We start from the raw sequence: 21,822 nt of genomic DNA, 5'->3' as shown, positions 1-21,822 counted from the left end.
GGTTCTGGCTGTTGATGTCCTGGAAGTACTTTTGGACCCCTATGTCCCCACTGATGTCCCCAGCTTCACTGAGTCTGCTACGTACAGTGTCCACAGCCTGTTTGAGCTGCTGGATCTCTTGACGCGCCTCCTTCAGGACCAGCTGAGCCTCGACACGATGACACTCTTCTTCTACCCAGTCCTCCTGCATCCTGTATAGTTGGCCTCTCAGCTCATCTATCTCTGTGTCCCTAAGGATGGGGAAATAACAGGAGAAGGGAAAAGAAACCATGATTAACAGGACAAGGTGAGAAAGAGAAAGGGTGGGATAGGGGCAATTTATTCCAAATATAAGTATTATCACTTTTACAGCCAGTTTTTTTGAGACAAGTCAAGGGATGGATACATGACCATTTCAAAGTCACTAAATATGTCTCAGACTTCATTTCCATCAATCATTAAGAAATACAAACATGTATTTCTGCAGGGAAACATGGCGGCCAAACAGTTTGTATGCTTCTTTCCAAAGCAGAAGGTGGTCAGTTTAAGACCACCCATGCCCATTCTCATGTTATGTGGAGTTGCATCAAGTAAGGCCTCCAGCATAAACATGTGCCAGATCAGCATGTAGATTCATATTGGATATGTTGTGGCTACCTCAAGGGAAAAAGGGAAAAAACCAAAAAGAAATTACTATAGAAATACAACAGTATGATACTGTATGGTGAATGTGTGTGTAGTAGCTAGGAGATGAGTGAGGAAAGCCACCAAGACACCAACGGCAGCTCTGGAGAACCTGGGAGCAGTGCATTTGCCTGTTGCATCCCCACTCAATGTGTCATGTTGGAGTGGAGTAGAGAAGACTGTTAAACAGGAAAACAGATCAAATGTAGACTCGGGTTTTTCATGTGCCTTCTCGCAAACCTACAGCTGAAATTCTGCATGTTATTATTCAGAAGCTCTCTTCTTCCATACCACTTTGTCATGACGCCGAACAACTGCTGATGCAACAGACAAAAATTGCACTATGCACAGTTTCTACAATAACAGAACCTGTAACTCCTGTAGAACTATCAGGGTGTTTTTTGGTGGCTTCCCTCACTACTCTAACTCGTACTTGATGTAGATTACCCTACAGTGCCATATTGTTTTGTTTTTCTTAATGATCAATGTAAATGAAGTCCAAGACATATTCAGTGACTGTTCATGTAACCATCTCTGTCCCTACTTTTTTTTTTGGGGGGGGGGGGGGGGGGGGGGGTTTGTTACAGGCCTTAAATACAGAAATGGATGTATATGAACAAATTAAATGAAGTTGACCACATAAAACATGGAATATCTTTGGTTAATACTGTGAATGAAATAGAAGTCAAATACATTAAGAATCATTGCATTTTTTTTTTCAATCTGCATTTTCCATATCATCCCAAACTTTTTGGGAGGTTGTGCAACAGAAAGAACTGAGTCCACAACTTCATACCATCAACATAAATCAGTATCCCACCTGTCTTGTAGTGTGTCGATGGTTTCTTTTAGCCTGGCCCGTAGGTGTCGGATACACACCTCCTTCTGTTGCAGGGGTGTGAGGTATTGTTCTGGTGGAGGGGGCCTGATACCATGGTTGTCTGTGCATGATGTATATTTCTGCTGGCGCCTGAGGAACATATAGCAAGTGAAAGATAAGAACAGTACTAGGTGAATTTTTCTATGATACGTGTACCACTACATCTGCGTGTTCATTTTAATGAAGAGGTTACCATCAAACTGTGTCAAAAGGTTGAGCTTATCCTGGAACAGTAATACTATTACAGATTTGTATTAAGTTATGGATGAAAGAATTTTTATTTTATGTAAGTGCCACCATTCAAGAAAAATTTCTGTTCATTCAGCTATCGTTCATCTCAACACTTTCTGAATGCATTTCCAGACCAAAGTCATTTTATTGTTGCTAGTAAGAGGTCTTTACTATGAACTACAACCATGAGAAGTTTTCTCCAAACAAACCTCTCTGCATTTAGTTCGGCCACTTTTTCTGAAACACTTTGGGGCTTACCTCAGTGATCTATAGAGCACTGTCTAAGACCCAAATGCAGATCCATTGGAGCGGTCTCCAACACATTTATGCCATTAACATGGCACAAATTCAGAGAAAACTAGGGCACAAAGGTGCTAGGTTAAATCTACACATTACTCATTGGTGTGTTGAGGGCCTACAATGATTTACAATGAATACAAATTACAGTGGCGCCTCTCATCACCTTTAAGGCAGAGTGATCCAAGTTCTACTTTGTTCTTATTAAGAGAAGTGACAGGTTTTCTGGTCAGACAATAATTTTGAGCATGCAATGCAGGCAAAAATCTGGAAGTGTACTGATAGCTGTAAGAGTTGTAATAAAACCTGTTGGCTGCTGTTTCTGGTGTCGGACAATATGAACATGGTAACTCGTGCCTGACTGTACCTCATTCTGAGACTAGACCAGGGTTGTAAGGGGCTAAATCACACAACTGAGAATTCAATCTCCAGGCAGCAGGGCTTCGTAAGGCCCCTTGCTGTCTAACCGCTTCATTAAGGCCAAACCAACTTCACCTCTCCATGGTGCAACCTGAGGTTCTCAGCCTCACTGCTGGGTAGCTAACAAAGAGATCCCTGGCAGAATCTTCTGTCTGGCCCTCCCTGTTAAAAGACTGCTTTGGCTGTCAGCTGGAATGTGCGAGGTCTAAATAATCCAGTAAAAAGGGGCAAGGTACTCTCTCATCTTAAAACACTAACACCATTTGAAAGACAAAGTTAATATGCGATTAAGGTGCAGGTGGATTCAGGATGTGTATTACTCTTCTTTTCCTACCAAAGCCAGAGGCATAGCTATTATGATAAAAAAGGGTGTTCCTTTTGTGCATAAAAGTACAATATCTGACAGAGATGGACGATATCTGATTGTAATTGGGGAGTTATTTTCTATACCTCTTACTTTATTGAATATATATGCTCCAAATATTGACAATCCTTCATTTTTAAAAAAAGTGATGACACTTATTCCAGATAGTCCCAAACAAATCTTATTATTGGTGGGGATTTTAACTGCGTGCTTGGATCCATATCTTGACAGATCCTCTCCAATAAGCAAGCTAGAAATAATTCTAGTATATTTCTTAATACTTTTATTAATAATTCAAATTGTCTGATGTCTGGAGAATTGCAAACCCTTCTGTAGAGATTATTCCTTCTTTTCAACTAGACATAATTCATATACTAGGATCGATTATTTTCTCTTGGATGCCAAATAATGCCTTCTTAGTTGTCAACACAAAATATCATAATATGTCATTTTCAGACCATGTCCTGTTACATGTACTCTGAATATCCAAAACGCAGTCAGACCACAACAATCATGGAGGACTGCACCCACTATTATTAGGCGATAAGGATTTTCTTGATTATTTGGAGGCACAAATCTCTTTGTATTTGACATCAATGACAACCCAGACACCTCACCTGCTGTGTTCTGGGAAGCTTTCAAAGCCTATTTAAGAGGTGTTATTATATCCTTTGAAATGGCTAGAAGAAAGAGAAATAGGGCTAAATTGGCTGAACTGGAGAAACAAATTAAAGATTTAGACGAGGAGAACGCCCGAATGCCTTCCACAATTTTGTATAAAAAAATTCTATCCTTGAAATATGAATACAACAATTTAATGTCAGTGAAAATTAGTAGGGGCTTTCTGTACACTAAGCAGAAATATTTCAAACTGGGTGATAAACCACACAAAATATTGGCTAGACAACTTAGGAAACAGGAACAGGATCGTACAATATGCAAAATTACAAATAGGGATGAAATCCTGACTAACCCTAGAGATATCAACAATTAGTTTTTTCAGTTTTATCAAAAACTATATGCTACACAGAATGTAGAGCATGACTCCATGAAAAATTCTTAGATAATGTACTTTTCCCAAATTTGGAGGAGAAAGAATTGACCTCACTGAACTCAGAAATAACAGTAGAAGAAATCAAGAGTGCAATTGCCTCAACTAAGAACAGAGCTCCTGGGCCGGATGGTATTCCTGGCGAATTTTATAAACAAATTTAGTGAAACTCTCTGTCCATATTTGTATAAAACATTCACTCAAGCTTTACTTGATAAAGCTTTTCCCCCTACTCTTACAGAAGCAGTTATCACAGTTATTTATAAGAAAGGCAGGAACGCTGAAGAAGTGGGTTCCTATCGCCCCATCTCTCTTCTAAATGTGGAATACTTGCCAATAGACTAAGCCCCCTCCTGTCACGGTTAATACATTCGGACCAGACTGGATTCATACCTCAGAGAAATTCATTCTTTAATCTCAGACGTCTATTCAACATAATTTATTCTCCAAGTAGGCCTAGGGAGGAGCTAGCAGTTTTGTCACTTGACGCTGAAAAAGCATTTGACCAGATTGAATGGTTGTATTTGTTTGAAATATTGGAAAGGTTTCAATTAGGTCAAAATTTTATATCAATGGTCAAATTACTCTACACTAACCCACAGGCCCGGGTCCTCACCAATCAGATTCTGTCACCACATTTTCGTTTACACAGGGGACGAAACAGGGTTGCCCCCTGTCCCCGCTGATATTCGCTCTGGCAATAGAGCCCCCGGCTGAAAGTATCCGCAAAGACCCTACTATCTTTGGCTATGAAACTAACAAAATCTGTAATAAAATTTCTCTTTACGCTGACGATATTTTGTTATATATCACCAACCCTGAGCTATCTCTACCTGCCATTTTAGATAAAATCAAGCTATTTGGGTCCTTTTCTGGATACAGGATAAATCTGAATAAAAGTGAACTTATGCCCGTACATGTGAATAATACATCCAACACTACCGCAGACACTAACTGTGGGGTAAAAAAGTATTTAGTCAGTCCATGGTTGTGCAAGTTCTCTGACTTAGAAAGATGAGAGAGGTCTGTAATTTTCAACACAGGTACACTTCAACGATGAGAGACAAAATGAGAAAAAAAAAAAAAATCCAGGAAATCAAATTGTAGGATTTTAAAAGAATTTATTTGTAAATTATGGTGGAAAATAAGTATCTGGTCACCCACAAACAAGCAAGATTTCTGGCTCTCACAGACCTGTAACTTCTTATATAAAAAGCTCTTCTGTCCTCCACCTGTTACCTGTATTAATGGCACCTGTTTGAACTTGTTATCTCTATAAAAGACACCTGTCCACAGCCTCAAAGAGTCAGACTCCAAACTCAACCATGGCCAAGACCAAAGAGCTGTCGAAGGACACCAGGAAGAAAACTGTAGACCTGCACCAGGCTGGGAAGAGTGAATCTACAATAGTCAAACAGGTTGGTGTGAATAAATCAACTGTGGCAGCAACTGTAAGAAAATGGAAGACATACAAGAACATTGATAATCTCCCTCGATCTGGGGCTCCACGCAAGATCTCATCCCGTGGGGTCAAAATGATATTGAGAACAGTGAACAGAAATCCCAGAACTACACAGAGAGACCTGATGAATGACCTGCAGGGAGCTGGGACCAAAGTAACAAAGGCTACACACTACGCAGAGAGGGACTCAAATCCTGCAGTGCCAGGCGTGTCCCCCTGCTTAAGCCAGTACATGTCCAGGGCCGTCTGAAGTTTGCCAGAGAGCATGTGGATGATCCAGATGAGGATTGGGAGAATATCATGTGGTCAGATGAAACCAAAATAGAACTTTTTGGTTAAAAACTCAACTCATTGTGTTTGGTGGAAGAAGAATGCTGAGTTGCATTCCAAGAACACCATACCTACTGTGAAGCATGGGGGTGGAAACATCATGCTTTGGGGCAGTTTTTCTGCAAAGGGGACAGGACGACTGATCCGTGTTAAGGGAAGAATGAACGGGGCCATGTATCATGAGATTTTAAGCCAAAACCTCCTTCCATCAGTGACAGCATTGAAGATGCAACAGGGCTGGGTCTTCCAGCATGACAATGATCCCAAACACACCGTTCAGGCAATGAAGGAGTGGCTCTGTAAAAAGCATTTCAAGGTCCTGTAGTGGCCGAGCCAGTCTCCAGACCTCAACTCCATAGAAAATTTGTTGAGGGAGTTGAAAGTCCATGTTGCCCAGTGACACCCCCAAAACATCACTGCTCTAGAGGAGATCTACAATGAGAAATGGGCCAAAATACCAGCTACAGTGTGTGCAAACCTGGTGAAGACTTACAGGAAACGTTTAACCTCTGTCATTGCCAAATGTTATGTTACAGATATAGAGTTGAACTTTTGTTATTGACCAAATACTTATTTTCCACCATAATTTACAAATAATTTTTTTTTAAAAAATCCTACAATGTTATTTCCTGGATCTTTTTTCTCATTTTGTCTCTCACAGTTGAAGTCTACCTATGATGAAAATTACAGACCTCTCTCATCTTTTTAAGTAAGACAACTTGCACAATCATGGACTGACTAAATACTTTTTTACCCCACTGAATGTGGACTGCTGTACTCGAACAACAACAACAGCAAACATCAACATGCAAGGGTGCAGAAAACACATGATTCTAAGAGAAGGTGGCAGACAGAACAGGGGACTTATGGCAGGCAAGGTTCAGGGTCAGAAAGGTCATGAAAAAAAAAATCTGGCCAACTGCAAACTGAAAGAGGGTGCTACTTCAGAAGAGTCCTGATTTCAGGGAATCAGGTGAACTGAATTGAGCTTGGAGGCCCGGGGTGGGGGGACTACCAAACTGGAGATGATGACAAAAAAAGATATCAGCCGATGTCAAAGATAACTGCTGGAGAAGCTGGCTTTAGATGAAAGATCAAAGAGTGAATCCTGCCTTTGATTTTTGAGTTAGATCCTGACTGCTGATTGCTTTGATCCATTTATCAAGATTAAACAAATCAGGGGTCAAACATTACAGTATCAAAATAATTAGCACTCACAATCTAATTTCAACTATCATTATCAAAGATCAGGATGGATGGGTGGCAGCACAGTGACTTAGTGGTTAACACTGTTGCCTCACAGCAAGAAGGTCATGGGGTCACGTCCCACCTGTGGCCTTTCTGTGTGGAGTTTGCATGTTCTCCCCGTGTTTGCGTGGGGTCCCTCCGGGTGCTCCGGCTTCCTCCCACATCCAAAGACATGCACGTTAGGTGAACTGGAAACTTTAAGTTGACTCCAGGTGTGCATGTAGGCGTGAATGTGTTTGTTTGTCTATATGTGGCCCTGCGACAGACTGGCGTCCTGTCCAGGGTGGACCCTGACTCACACCCTCTGACTCCTGGGATAGGCTCCAACCCCCCCACGACCCTTGATTGAAGTAAGCGGGTATAGAAAATGGATGGATGGATAATTGATCAGGATCAAAGATCACTGTACAGTCCATGTTCATAAGTTAGTGACCAATACCAAAGATCAACAATTAGGATCAGAGAACATGATCAAAGTGTAGGAGCAACACTCAGGATCAGCATCATGTTCAGTTTGTTAAGTTTGCAAGACCACCTCTCGATAAACGCAGAACACTTGCTTATCACCAGCAAGGCCCCCCAAGCCATCGCTCGCGATGCCGGCATGTGACTGCAAACGGCACGGCCGCATCATGCCGGATGCATGTGTCACATGAAAGTTAGGCTTGTCTGCACTTATACCGGGTGGCATTTCAGCTGCGATTTTGATGGGTTGCTGCTCAACTGTCCACATCATCTGGGTCTGTCAGTGACTTTTATTTTACACTCTTGTGTCTTCTGTACCATTTTACAGTGCGCTGTCAGTTTAGGCTTTTCTTGTGTCAATCAATCAATCAATCAATCAATTTTTTTTTATATAGCACCAAATCACAACAAACAGTTGCCCCAAGGCGCTTTATATTGTAAGGCAAGGCCATACAATAATTATGTAAAACCCCAACGGTCAAAACGACCCCCTGTGAGCAAGCACTTGGCTACAGTGGGAAGGAAAAACTCCCTTTTAACAGGAAGAAACCTCCAGCAGAACCAGGCTCAGGGAGGGGCAGTCTTCTGCTGGGACTGGTTGGGGCTGAAGGAGAGAACCAGGAAAAAGACATGCTGTGGAGGGGAGCACAGATCGATCACTAATGATTAAATGCAGAGTGGTGCATACAGAGCAAAAAGAGAAAGAAACAGTGCATCATGGGAACCCCCCAGCAGTCTACGTCTATAGCAGCATAAGTAAGGGATGGTTCAGGGTCACCTGATCCAGCCCTAACTATAAGCTTTAGCAAAAAGGAAAGTTTTAAGCCTAATCTTAAAAGTAGAGAGGGTGTCTGTCTCCCTGATCTGAATTGGGAGCTGGTTCCACAGGAGAGGAGCCTGAAAGCTAAAGGTTCTGCCTCCCATTCTACTCTTACAAACCCTAGGAACTACAAGTAAGCCTGCAGTCTGAGAGCGAAGCACTCTATTGGGGTGATATGGTACTACGAGGTCCCTAAGATAAGATGGGACCTGATTATTCAAAACCTTATAAGTAAGAAGAAGAATTTTAAATTCTATTCTAGAATTAACAGGAAGCCAATGAAGAGAGGCCAATATGGGTGAGATATTGTGTGTGTGCACTTGTGTGGGTTTCCTTTTACTATTGCCTCAGCAGATACAGTCATCCACCCAACACTGTCTGACGTTTCATAATATACGAGGTCTGTGATGAAAAAAGTGGTCCTTTTTATTTTTTCAAAAAATAAATGGATTTGATTCATATGTTTTTATTCCAGACATGCTTGAACCCTCGTGCGCATGCGTGAGTTTTTTCACGCGTGTTGGTGACGTCATTCGCCTGTGGGCAGGCCTTGAGTGAGGAGTGCTCCACCCCGCCCGTCGGAATCTCTTTGTCTGAATAGCCGCTGCGGACAGCGCGCGTTGCTTTATCAACATTTTTTCTGGACCTGTGAAGGATATCCGAGTGGACACTATTGGAGAAATTAAGCTGGTTTTCGGTGAAAAGTTTAACGGCTGATGAGAGATTATGGGGTGTTTCTGTCTCTGTAAGGACTTCCCACGGAGCGGGACGTCGCGCAGCGTTTCCAGGCGCCGTTGTCGGCCTGTTTCGACCTGAAAACATTCTAATTTAAGGCTTAATTCACCCAGGACGTCGTGAGAGAACAGAGAAGATTCAGAAGAGGCCAGCATGAGGACTTTATGCGGACATTCCACTGTTTAAGGACATTTTGTAATGAAAGACGTGCGCGCAAATTCGTCACGGAAACGACTCGGCGAATCTGTGTGCGCCGCGACAGGAAAAACACCTCCGTGTTGAAAACCATTTGTAAAATTCAGGCGGCTTTTCATGGCTTTCAACAAGTGAGTAACTGAGAAATTGTTTAACAGCTTGGGCATGTTCCAACTTGTCCGTTAAGGTTTCTAACGGAGGTGTTTTTCCTGTCGCGACCCCCCGCGGTCGGGTCTGGCCCGACATGCGACTCTGCCCGCACGTTCTTTCATTACAAAATGTCCGTTAACAATGGAATGTCCGAATAAACTCCTCATGCCGACTTCTTCTGAAAGTTCTCTGTTCTCTGACGACTTACTGGGTCAACAGAGCCTGAAATGTGCACGTTTTCAACTTGAAACGGCGAGACGCTGCCGCCTCGAAGCGCAGATCGCCGTCAGGCGCCGTGGGCCGTCCTTACGGCGACACTACCAGACCAAAATCTCTCATCAGTATATAAAGATAAAAATTCTGGCATTCAAAGGCAGCGAGTTTCCATTGTTTGCTGTTAAACAGAGCATGCAGTGTTTAATGTCTCACCCTTTGGTTGGGCTGCAGTCGCTTCCTTTGCAAGAGCCTGACTGGCTGCTGCTGCTGACAGAGGTGTTGCCATGGGGATCTCTATTACTGGGCGGGGCCGGCACGCGCCTGGTCCAAATTAGAAACCGTTATGTTAACTCAATGCAACCACAGTACAAGACACAGCAAAAATTTCAGTGTTAATTCAACTCTCATACTGTTAAAATTAGCACTATTCTGAAATTTATTTCCGAAAGTTACTTTTAATAGTGATACCTTTGTGGTACTTTAACACCATTATAAATTGTTTGGGAGTTGGTTTCAGGAACTTGACAAAATGTACCAGGTTGTATTTGACAACTTTTTCATTATAAGGTAACAGTACAGAAATAGATCCACAACTAATACCCCTGTCACACTAGAGCACGAACTGCAGGAATGCCATATGAATTGACATTTGAACGGCATTTGTGCAGTTCGTGTTCCATTCGAACTGCATGTGAATGCCTCGCACAGCATTCCAACAGGAATTGACACATTCGTGTGTCGCTCGTGCTGGAAAACATCCAAACGGCAGTAGAGTCATTCGTAGGAATGGACATTCAAACATCATTCGTACAAGTCGACTTGCAGTACAACTGCAAGTCGACCTGCAGCACGAATTGCATGAATGCCATACGAAGTGACATTTGAACTATATTCGTGCAAGTCATGCTGCATTCCAGCTGCATTTGAATTCCTTGGACAGCATTCATGTGACACTTAGGGAAATACACCAAATTGGCAGGCCAGCACAAATGTGTAGAACAGGCACACTACTGTCATGCTGCAGTGGAACTGGGGAATATTTGTACGGTGGCCGTACTGCTGTGTGACTGCTAGCTCGAATGTCATTCGAAATGAGATACAACTGGCATCTGAAATGGCAACCCACCAGCATTCAGAGCAGTCTGATCACAATGGCATGCACCCCTGTTGAGCCAGACACCCTTCCCTGTTTGGTGCACAAAGGAAATACTGTAATGTGCAAAGTTGCAGTCATCATGTGCACTAGACTTGAACATTGGGCAATCACACCAAATACACTCTGTGTCACAGGTAGTCAGCACGTCCTTGTGATGCATTGACGCACACTGCCGTGTGGACAGGATCTAACAGTCATGATGACATGATAATTCAGATGAATCCTCTGACACATGAGGTGGACTGGCAATGGATGTGTGATTAGATGCTCAATCCGGATGCTCCATTGTGACCACAGGCACTGTGCGTCAGTGCATTTCTGTGCCACATTGACGTGCACTGCCAGCGGTAATGGTCCGATATTCAGCGGGAGTGGCCGGGAGCCACGCAGGGCTCTGGTGCTGCAGCGCTTGGTCTGCCATGCCCCCCCCCCGAACAGCTGATCTCCAGAGAGTGAGAGAGATGGCGAAACAAGGAAGTTGCATGTACGGTGGGTGGGGATCCAACCCAGGAATGGTCTATTCACAGCGCTCAGCCCCCTGTGGTGCCCCCCCAACCTCCTGCTTACTTTCCACCCAGATCTCGGGTGCAGCATTGTGGGGTTTCGTGCTGTGTTGTTTTTATTCCTTGGTTTTTATATATTATTCTGTCTGGAAGGTTTATGTCCACATTTGACTTGCAGTCTGTGTAGTCCACCTGGATTCAGGTGCTACTGCACTCCTAATTGCACAAATCATTCGTGCTGACCCACATTCTGGGTATTCGTGCATGGCTGTACAAATTTCTGTCCCGTACGAATGCAGCTCAAATTCTGTTTGTCTTTCCAATTCAAGTGATTCATCCAGCATTCATGCTCTAGTGTGACGGGGCCTTAAAACTTGACAGGATGTGTCAAAGAGTTCCTTCTGAACATTTTTCATTCAGCTCATGGACAGGGTTAAAATTACACTGACAGAGTTAAAGCACACCAGCAGAGAGTTAAATCAACACTGATATGATCAACTCTGAGAAACTACGCAAATACAATGCAAGCTTCAACACAGTGTTAAAATAATTCTTGAAGAAAGCCATTCCCAAATGGAAGCATGTCATTTTGAAATCGGAAAAACTTAAATCACAATTTTGATCGACATGTGAGACTTTGAAGATTTGTGTGTGTGTAGATTTTTAGGCAATTTTAAACTTTATTACAAAATTGAAAGGCAAAGATGTTTTTAACAAAAACATTTTTAACTTGCCCACCTGCAGTACCTTTCCCCCGCTGGTGGGCCCCACTGGGAATCAGGACTTTAGGGGTTTTAATTACCTCTGTAAAATTTGCCTCAGAGATTTTAACACTGCTGATCAAGGATAAAAATGTTCAAAAGAAATGAGCCAAAACTTCCAACATGCACGTACATCACGGAGTTGCACAAATACCAACAGATACATCACAGACATCATACCGAGGCGCCAACAAAAGACAGCTGTGCTGCACAAACAAGAACACAGACTTGGGACTGATGGGTTTTCTCAACAAAGGAGAAATAAACGAACAGAAAACATGACAATGACGTGTTAACTCATGACTACGATGCTGCAGACGTGCGTTTGGATCAGTGACTCTCCCACTGTGTCAAACTATGTTTTATCCTCAATGTCACAATCACAGCATTCTCATGCTTTTCAGAACCAACAGTGATGAAGAAAAGGAACTCAGAACAGACCGAGAACGAGGGGTGGAGGGAGAGTTTGCTGAATGACTGTGGCGGTCTGGAGACTTGGTGGACGTGAATCCTTTCGTTGGCGACTTGGAAGATGTAAAGGCTTTAGTTGGACGCATTGAGACCATATACCCTGTCTCCATGGGAATGTAGTCTAGCTCTATGAACCTGCAGTAGTCAAACCTGACCAGGCAAAGACAGCAAGGTGTTAATCTCAGAGGACATGACAAAACAACGTGCATGCTGCACACGTCTGCATGCACACTGTACGACAGCAGTAAAGCATGAAACTTCAGTAAGGTATATCTTATATATTATATTCCAATTCTAAGGTGGAACTATGCTAGTATACTAAAGTATATTTATATATCTAAAAAGGAAGAGTAAAATACGTAGAAGAGTAGAAAAGAGTAGAGTAGAGCCACTTAGGTGCCTGGTCTTGAGAACCAGGGATGGTAGTTTTTTATCCCATGGGAACTCTCCCTACCCACCCAAGTGGCTCAAGAAAAAAGGTATATAATAATAAATAATAACGCATAAGAAAGATAAGACATCATGTATATATATATATATATATATATATATATATATATATATATATATATATATATATATATAAAACATATTTAGATATTAAGGGTAATAAACAACATATACAATAAATATGGTACTATATAATATACAGGAGTAGGTATTAAAATCTAAATATTAATACAGGAGAAGATTGTAGTATAGGTAATTTAGTATGTAGACTAGTAGTAAAATTAAATTCTAGTTAGTAGGCTAAGCTATAAATCTGGTATTTTATTATAGAAACAGAAGCTATGATATGAGCATAATCTATATGCTATCAAATGGAAACCTAAGAATGTAGGTACTATATGTTGATATTTTTAAAAGAACACATAAACTGATGAATCATTAAAAATTTACACCATGTAAAATAAAATTGTAAGTAGCTAAAATACGCTAGTTATAGTTAGATGAGCTAAATTAACCATTAATAAGCCAACCGTACCTAGCAAGCTAACAAGATAAACAAAAACGGTAAATAGTGCATGTTCTTGTTTTCCTGCACTGAGCTAGAAGCAGGATCACGTTGGCTGTGAGCGACAGACAGCAAAGCGGATGTTCCATTGTTTAATGAGGATCTGATGGAAAATTCCACCAACTCTGTTTGTGAGCACGGCGACCATGTACAACAACGCCACTTCCTGTTCAAAGTTTTTAAATTTTCAACTTTTACTGCCTGCTACAGCCAAGACAAAACAGTTGTTGGATCATCTTTAACAATGAAGAATGTAGGACAGCGAGAGATGGATGATTTAAGTGCAGACAGTCATTATGTGATATTACAGAGGAATTAATGTAAAACCTCGCAAAAGTTAAGTTTTAATGTACCATCAGAGCCAGGGCTTCCTGTTTTAATATAGTACAATGCAAAACGTTACAACTCTGTTACCTTTCAGTCAGTGGTGGGCACAGTTCCGCTAATCCAGTAACCGCTAACTAGCAAAGCTAAGTTTTTCATTAACGGATTAGCTTTTCAGATGAGTTTGAAAACCATCAGCGGACCAATTAGCTTTTGCTAAATTTAGTTACAAATAGCCATTTTTTTTCTTATTTTATTATTATTTTTAATATTTTAGAAGTGCCACTGAAATTGCAATTGAAATTGACATCAAATGACTGCAGGCTACAATATAACTCTTATACAAAACATCCATGAATTGCAAATTTGAGTAAACATCCCCTCACATGCTAAATTCCTGTCATTAGACACTATATTAATCTGTTTTTTAGGGAGGAATGATTAGCTCTTTTACTGAGGTGCATATCTGTCTCAACATTCAGCTAAATATTTAGCTTGATGTTTGTAAAACCACCTAAAACAGTTCTGCATTTTTATGGTTTAAAGTGGTCTCACCATTTTCTTACTTATTTATATCTGTTGTCAGCCATCAGTCATATTGACTGTGGTGTAGCACCAGAATAATAATCATTAGATTATTAATATATAAACAAAAATAAATTTAAGAAATATTACAATTTGAAAACAAATGCACCTGAACGTGATGCGAGCTGCAATTGCTTAATGCTAAGTTTTAACACTGAAAATGCCATAGACATGCTAACGCATTAGCGTCGCTCCCGTTTTTAAGTTATAAAATACATCTATCAACTGTTTCAGAAGACCATAACAGGTCGGTTTAACATAGAAAAGGTAAATAATACTCACAGAATTATGCTCTTTAGGGTTTTAGCGGGGGAAAATTAAGCGAAAGAAAGAAAGAATAAACGAAGCAATAGGTCGAAGCGTTGCTTCAGTCTGCGAACCACTGCTTCGATTGCTTCACGGTTCAAAGCAAAGCCGCGCTGCAGAAAAGTTGATTACAGGTGCACATGACGTGAAATATATATATATATATATATATATAAACATTAAACTGAAGCCAAGAGTAACGAGGCTGTTTGTTTTAAAAATGTAAGGAATAGAAAGTACAGATACTTGTGTGAAAATGTAATGAGTAGAAGTCAGAAGTAGGCAGAAAAATAAGTAATGGAGTAAAGTATAGATACCTAAAAAGTGTACTTAAGTACAGTAACGAAGTATTTGTACTTCGTTACTTGACACCTCTGCTCTTAGATTTACATCTTCTGCTGGACATTTCTGACATATGAAGACAGACGCCTGTTGTAGATGCCAGTGATTCTGCAGTGCTGACAGTTTCTGATGACTGTCCATTACTGAGTTCTTGTGATATTTGTTCCTGAATCTTTTTTTTGTTTTTTCCTGTTTGAAAGTGACCGATATCTGATCTCACAGCAGTCATATCACCAGTGATGACAAAGAAAGCAGAATGAAATCAGAACTGAATCTTATCTCCGAGCACATACACAAAGGAAGGTAACAAGAAAAACACATAAATTAAACTTGACATGTTCAGATGGCTCATAAAACAGGAAGGAACCCAAATCTCACATCAAATAATTTGAGTTGGCACATTCACACTCTGCTAAATTCACCTAATCTAGTTCTGTAAACAGAATATACTTTGTTTTATATATATATATATATATATATAGTTGAAATACCAGGTTATGTGGTGAGGGTTAACAAAAAATTTGATTAAGTACATAGTGTTCAGAATAATAGTAGTGCTATGTGACTAAAAAGATTAATCCAGGTTTTGAGTATATTTCTTATTGTTACATGGGAAACAAGGTACCAGTAGATTCACACAAATCCAACAAGACCAAGCATTCATGATTTGCACACTCTTAAGGCTATGAAATTTGGCTATTAGTAAAAAAAAGTAGAAAAGGGGGTGTTCACAATTATAGTAGTGTGGCGTTCAGTCAGTGAGTCCATCAATTTTGTGGAACAAACTGGTGTGAATCAGGTGTCCCCTATTTAAGGATGAAGCCAGCACCTGATGAACATGCTTTTCTCTTTGAAAGCCTGAGGAAAATGGGACGTTCAAGACATTGTTCAGAAGAACAGCGTAGTTTGATTAAAAAGTTGATTGGAGAGGGGGAAACATACGCAGGTGCAAAAAATCATAGGCTGTTCATCTACAATGATCTCCAATGCTTTAAAATGGACAAAAAACAAAACAAAAAAAAAAAACAGACGTGTGTAAGAAAATGGAAAACAACCATAATAATGGATAGAAGAATAACCAGAATGGTAAAGGCTCACCCATTGATCAGCTCCAGGATGATCAAAGACAGTCTGGAGTTACCTGTAAGTGCTGTGACAGTTAGAAGACGCCTGCGTGAAGCTAATTTATTTGCAAGAATCCCCCGCAAAGTCCCTCTGTTAAATAAAAGACGTGCAGAAGAGGTTACAATGTGCCAAAGAACAGATCAACTGGCCTAAAGAGAAATGGAGGAATATTTTGTGGACTGATGAGAGAAAAATTGCTCTTTTTGGGTCCAAGGGCTGCAGACAGTTTGTGAGACGACCCTCAAACTCTGAATTCAAGCCACAGTTCACAGTGAAGGCAGTGAAGCATGGTGTTGCAAGCATCATGATATGGGCATGTTTCTCCTACTATTGTTGTGTGTTGGGGGGGGGGTTTGGCTGGACATTTTGGTGTTCTTTTCTTTTCTTTGCTCTCCAGGTGGTATGCAAACTGATTTATTGTCTGTGGAGAAGGTGCTGGCAGAAGAGTCCTTCACCCTCATCAACGTGATGTGCAGCACCTGTGGATGGTGCTCACGTGCAACCTTAAAGACTTTCAGCTGAAGCAGATAATGAGATGGCGTTCTGCATTTAAGCCAGGTGTGATTCAAGCAGAATTGCCGGGAACTCGACCTTGTGATGTTCGTTTGTGAGACGCTGAGGACTGCGCCTGGGTTTGACACATCGTGCCTGTGAAGGAGGATGGGTGAGGGACACATGCTGTCAGCACACATCAGAGGTGATTGATTGTCTGAATAATTGTTAACAGTAACTTGGTATTTTGTTACGCAGTATATTTGAACATTGATGAGAATTGTGCAGCTCGCTTCTCACTGCCATGGCATGCGGACTGATGATCCTCCACCTGTTGTGAGAAGCTGCTCATTTACATAAAGCTTAAATTCAGACCTGAATGTGTTGCTGATAGTGTGTGCCTCTGAAGGATATTAGTTGTAGCTGCTGACTTACCTCACCTTTTCTATCCTTCGCAGAGTCGGTTTGTCGTTTCCACCTGGGGGGTGTTTGGCGGTGAACGTGGGCCCAGAAGCGCTGGGCTTCGATCCTTTTGGGCGCTGGAGAGTGTGCCGTCCTTCACTCCGCCAGACAGATGCATTTTACGTTTGTACACTTTGTCTTGCACAGAAGGGGGTAAATAAACTGTTTTGTTTTTGGAACCGCTTTCTGGTTGTTTTGGCGCTGGGTTCCGTCAGACGCAGGTCCGCTCCTCAACCCGGGTCGACACATAACAGTAGTTCCCGGCCATTCTAAAATGGACCCAGCGGCAGAGGCGGTTCCGTTTGCCGAAAGAGTTCAAGAACACTTGGAGAAAATATGGGAGCAATTACAGCATCTCGCAAACCAAATTAAACAAACAGATGCCAGCGTTACGGAGCTTGCAGCGCAAGCCGTTCCGCTTCCTGCTGCTCCAGCTGCGGCACCATCGATACCAGTGCAGATAATTCCGTCACCCAGAGATTCGGCTTCCGAACTGATTATTTGTCGTCCGGAGCCTTATGCGGGAAACGTTGAAGCCTGTGCTCCGTTTTTGATGCAATGTTTTCTGTTTTTTGCTTATACCGTTGCCCAACGGTTGCTGAATCTCAGGCAGGGGAGGCGGAGTGCGGCGGATTATGCTGTGGATTTCCGAATTTTTTCTGCTCAGTCCGGTTGGAATGCCGCAGCATTAAGCGGAGTGTTTGTGGATGGTTTAAATGATACATTAAAAGACGAGCTAGTAGTCCGTGATGAACCAAACGATTTAGATGAGCTAATATCTTTGGTGATTCGTCTAGATGATCGGATAAAGGAGCGTGGACGCGAGAGAGGGCGGCCATCAGAACGGGTTTTTTCGTCTTGGGGCTTTCCCCGACACAGGTCTGGGCTGCCTCTTCTTCGCCCCACTGAGACTCCTCCGACGGGACCTCTGGCTCCTCTTGCGGATGAGTCCATGCAGCTCGGACGAGCTGAAGTTGCTATATTGCCCCGTCATATAAGCGTCAAGAAAAATAGTGGTGACGTATCTCCAGGTGTTCTGGGACAGGCAAAATAATACACACACACACACAAAAAAAAAATTATTTGGGCTGATTTGTTTTTTTCTGAAAGGGGTTATAAATTGTTTGGGTGATTCAGCGGCGTTTCTGGTGGAGTGAACGACAGGCGGTTCGAAGCCCGTCTGGACTCAGTTGATCGTTGGTTTTTATTATTTGTATTTAGGTATTTTCTATTTGGGTCTGGGGTCGTTTTTTTTTTTTTTTTTTTATTTCCCTACTTCCCTAACCCCAACCTCACTCGCCCCAAGACCGTTCGTCTTGTGGGTTGTGGGGTGGTGCAGGTTGGTCACGCTGAGCGTTCTCAGGTGACCTCTGCACCTGGGGGGGGGGGGGGGGGGGGGTTGTTAGGGGCGTTTTTTCTGGTTTGGTTAGGGCCCGGTTCCACTCCAGCCTCGGTGGGCCTTTGTACCGTTCGTCATTGGTGTTGCCGGGGTGTGGTGCAGCGGGAACATACCTCAGTCGGAGGGGTGGGCCAATCTGTTGCCGTTTGCCATTTCGGTAGTTCCACCCCTCCCGATAGGCTGGGGTATGGTCGGGTTGGGGCACCGGACGTATTTCCGGTTTTCCGCTGCGCCTTGGGGTTGGGGCCGGGTTAGTTTTTCCTGTTCCCTTCCCCGGCTTGATGTTTTGTGCCGTTCGCCAAAATTGAGCCGCCGAAAGGCTCTGGGAGGGATCTGGGGTCTTTCGGGGTGCTGGGGAAGGTAACAGGGTTTATCGGTTGTTTTATTTGCCCCCGGGGTTGTTTAATGTAGTCCTCCGGGGGTTGGAATTTTGTGTTTTTTGTTTCCTTCCAGGTTCCACCTCCAGGGTTGATGAGACGGTCCTCTGGGGGGGAATTGGCTTGTGGGGCCGACTAGCCAAGTGTGGCCGCGTCTGGGGTTCCTGGGTTGTGGGGAGGGTGCCTCCTGGGGTTTGATGGTACGGTCCTCTGGGGGGCGCCGTTGCTCCATGTGTACCTGGGGACCTCTGTGGGATTCCGGCTTTGGCTATTTCTCCTGGAACTGGCGGTGAAGGCCTTCTGGGGGGTGTTGGGCTCTGCAAGTCGTTCTGCGGGGGTTGTTATTTTTCTTGGTGCATTTATGTTTGTATTGTGTTTGTGGGGCTGTGTTGGGCTTTTGCATTTGGGAGTTTTTTCTTTTCTTCCCGGGGTTGGATGGGACGGTCCCCTGGGGAGGTCTTGGGTGGGTTTTATGTTTTTCTTGTATGTTGGGTTGTACTAGGGACTGTTTTGGGGTTTTTGTTGATGCCAGCCGGCCTTCCAGCTGCGGTGCCGTCCTGCTGTCTGTGGTGGATCTTGGGAGCGTTACGCTGTCTGCTTCCTGACGAGGACCCCGGAGGGAGGTGCTGTTCTCGGACCTGGTCTGTTCGGTTGCCGGGAGGCTTCCCGTTAAAGGGGGGGTACTGTTGTGTGTTGGGGGGGGGGGGGGGGGTTGGCTGGACATTTTGGTGTTCTTTTCTTTTCTTTGCTCTCCAGGTGGTATGCAAACTGATTTATTGTCTGTAGAGAAGGTGCTGGCAGAAGAGTCCTTCACCCTCATCAACGTGATGTGCAGCACCTGTGGATGGTGCTCACGTGCAACCTTAAAGACTTTCAGCTGAAGCAGATAATGAGATGGCGTTCTGCATTTAAGCCAGGTGTGATTCAAGAAGAATTGCCGGGAACTCGACCTTGTGATGTTCGTTTGTGAGACGCTGAGGACCGCGCCTGGGTTTGACACATCGTGCCTGTGAAGGACGACGGGTGAGGGACACATGCTGTCAGCACACATCAGAGGTGATTGATTGTCTGAATAATTGTTAACAGAAACTTGGTATTTTGTTACGCAGTATATTTGAACATTGATGAGAATTGTGCAGCTCGCTTCTCACTGCCGTGGCGTGCGGACTGATGATCCTCCACCTGTTGTGAGAAGCTGCTCATTTACATAAAGCTTAAATTCAGACCTGAATGTGTTGCTGATAGTGTGTGCCTCTGAAGGATATTAGTTGTAGCTGCTGACTTACCTCACCTTTTCTATCCTTCGCAGAGTCGGTTTGTCGTGTCCACCTGGGGGGTGTTTGGCGGTGAACGTGGGTCCAGAAGCGCAGGGCTTCGATCCTTTTGGGCACTGGAGAGCGTGCCGTCCTTCACTCCGCCAGACAGATGCATTTTACGTTTGTACACTTTGTATTGCACAGAAGGGTGTAAATAAACTGTTTTGTTTTTGGAACCGCTTTCTGGTTGTCTTGGCGCTGGGTTCCGTCAGACGCAGGTCCGCTCCTCAACCCGCGTCGACACATAACTATGGTGTTGGGCCTATATATCGCATACCAGGTATCATGGATCAGTTTGGATATGTCAAAATACTTGAAGAGGTCATGTTGCCTTATGCTGAAGAGGACATGCCCTTGAAATGGGTGTTTCAACAAGACAATGACCCCAAGCACACTAGTAAACGGGCAAAATCTTGGTTCCAAACCAACAAAATTAAAGCCTCGCAGATGTGAAGAAATCATGAAAAACTGTGGTTATGCAACTAAATACTAGTTTAGTGATTCATAGGATTGCTAAAAAAGCAGTTTGAACATAATAGTTTTGAGTTTGTAGCATCAACAGCAGATGCTACTATTATTGTGAACACCCCTTTTCTACTTTTTTTTACTAATAGCCCATTTTCATAGCCTTAAGAGTGTGCATATCATGAATGCTTGGTCTTGTTGGATTTGTGAGAATCTACTGAATCTACTGGTACCTTGTTTCCCATGTAACAATAAGAAATATACTCAAAACCTGGATTAATCTTTTTAGTCACATAGCACTACTATTATTCCGAACACTACTGTCTGTATATGTTGTAATTTGTTTTAAAGTGTACACTGCATTTCTTACACTTCTGTGTAAGAAATGCTGCATCCTAAGTGGACCTTGCCACCGGAAAGCAGTATCCTGCTGAGCGGAACAGCGTAGAAACTGGAGCAGTGCAGGATGCTCCGTCCGTCAAAGCGGAGCAGAGCGTCTCTCCAAGGGGACAACGCAGGAGACAAACCACCGAATCTTTTACACTGGTTCTGTGCTGTGCAGCTCAGCAAGCAGGGGTGCCTACAGCTGCAGGGAGTGACTGCCAATTTGCTAATTCCCCACACAGTGATATGATCACCACTTTGCGGCGCAGGTGATGATTATTAGTTTTAAGTGTTTGTGCCGCCCCCTGTGTATCATGAAAAAAATGCACCCCGGGCAGCTGCCCGCTTCGCCCACATCAAAAACTGCGTCCGTTTACAAATACAGATTTATTTGTAAAACCCACTGCACGTTTCAGTAACTGTGTGTTATACCGATCAGGCAGCCAACCACTGACGTCAGGAAACGAATGTACCCATAATGCAATGTGGCATGTGTATCTAAACGCTAAAACCTTCAAAATTATTGCATATAGCTGATATTTTCACTTTGTAAAACAACAGACGTGATGTTAATTTCGATAACTTGACCGGAATTAATTTGTTTAAAATTATAACCCTAAGTCAAAACTGTCTGCCCGGCAGGTCTGTATGGTGAGTAAAGAAATTACCCCTCGCCCCCCCTTCTCTCTGATTACCAGGTCTCTTTTGCTGAGAGAAGGCTGAGCTGAGACAGAAGTGCTGATTCGTTGTTGTGTCAGTAGCTGCTGTGTACTGAAGTCAATACTGAAAGTTATCGGTTTAGCTTTTATCTG

General features: G+C 42.9%; 1 protein-coding gene across 1 annotated transcript in view; it reads right to left on the bottom strand.

Annotated features, from left to right (window-relative positions):
- snphb (syntaphilin b) overlaps positions 1-21,822 on the bottom strand; it is a 110,581-nt gene that overhangs the window by 1,953 nt on the left and 86,806 nt on the right. Inside the window, 4 exon segments of the mRNA XM_034172123.1 lie at positions 2-230; positions 1,484-1,633; positions 9,741-9,848; positions 12,389-12,568. Of these exon segments, the coding sequence (XP_034028014.1) occupies positions 2-230; positions 1,484-1,633; positions 9,741-9,848; positions 12,389-12,568 (667 nt within the window).

Source organism: Thalassophryne amazonica, chromosome 6 (assembly GCF_902500255.1).
Source record: "Thalassophryne amazonica chromosome 6, fThaAma1.1, whole genome shotgun sequence".
NCBI lineage: Eukaryota > Metazoa > Chordata > Actinopteri > Batrachoidiformes > Batrachoididae > Thalassophryne > Thalassophryne amazonica.
This window is presented reverse-complemented; position numbering and strand designations above follow the sequence as displayed.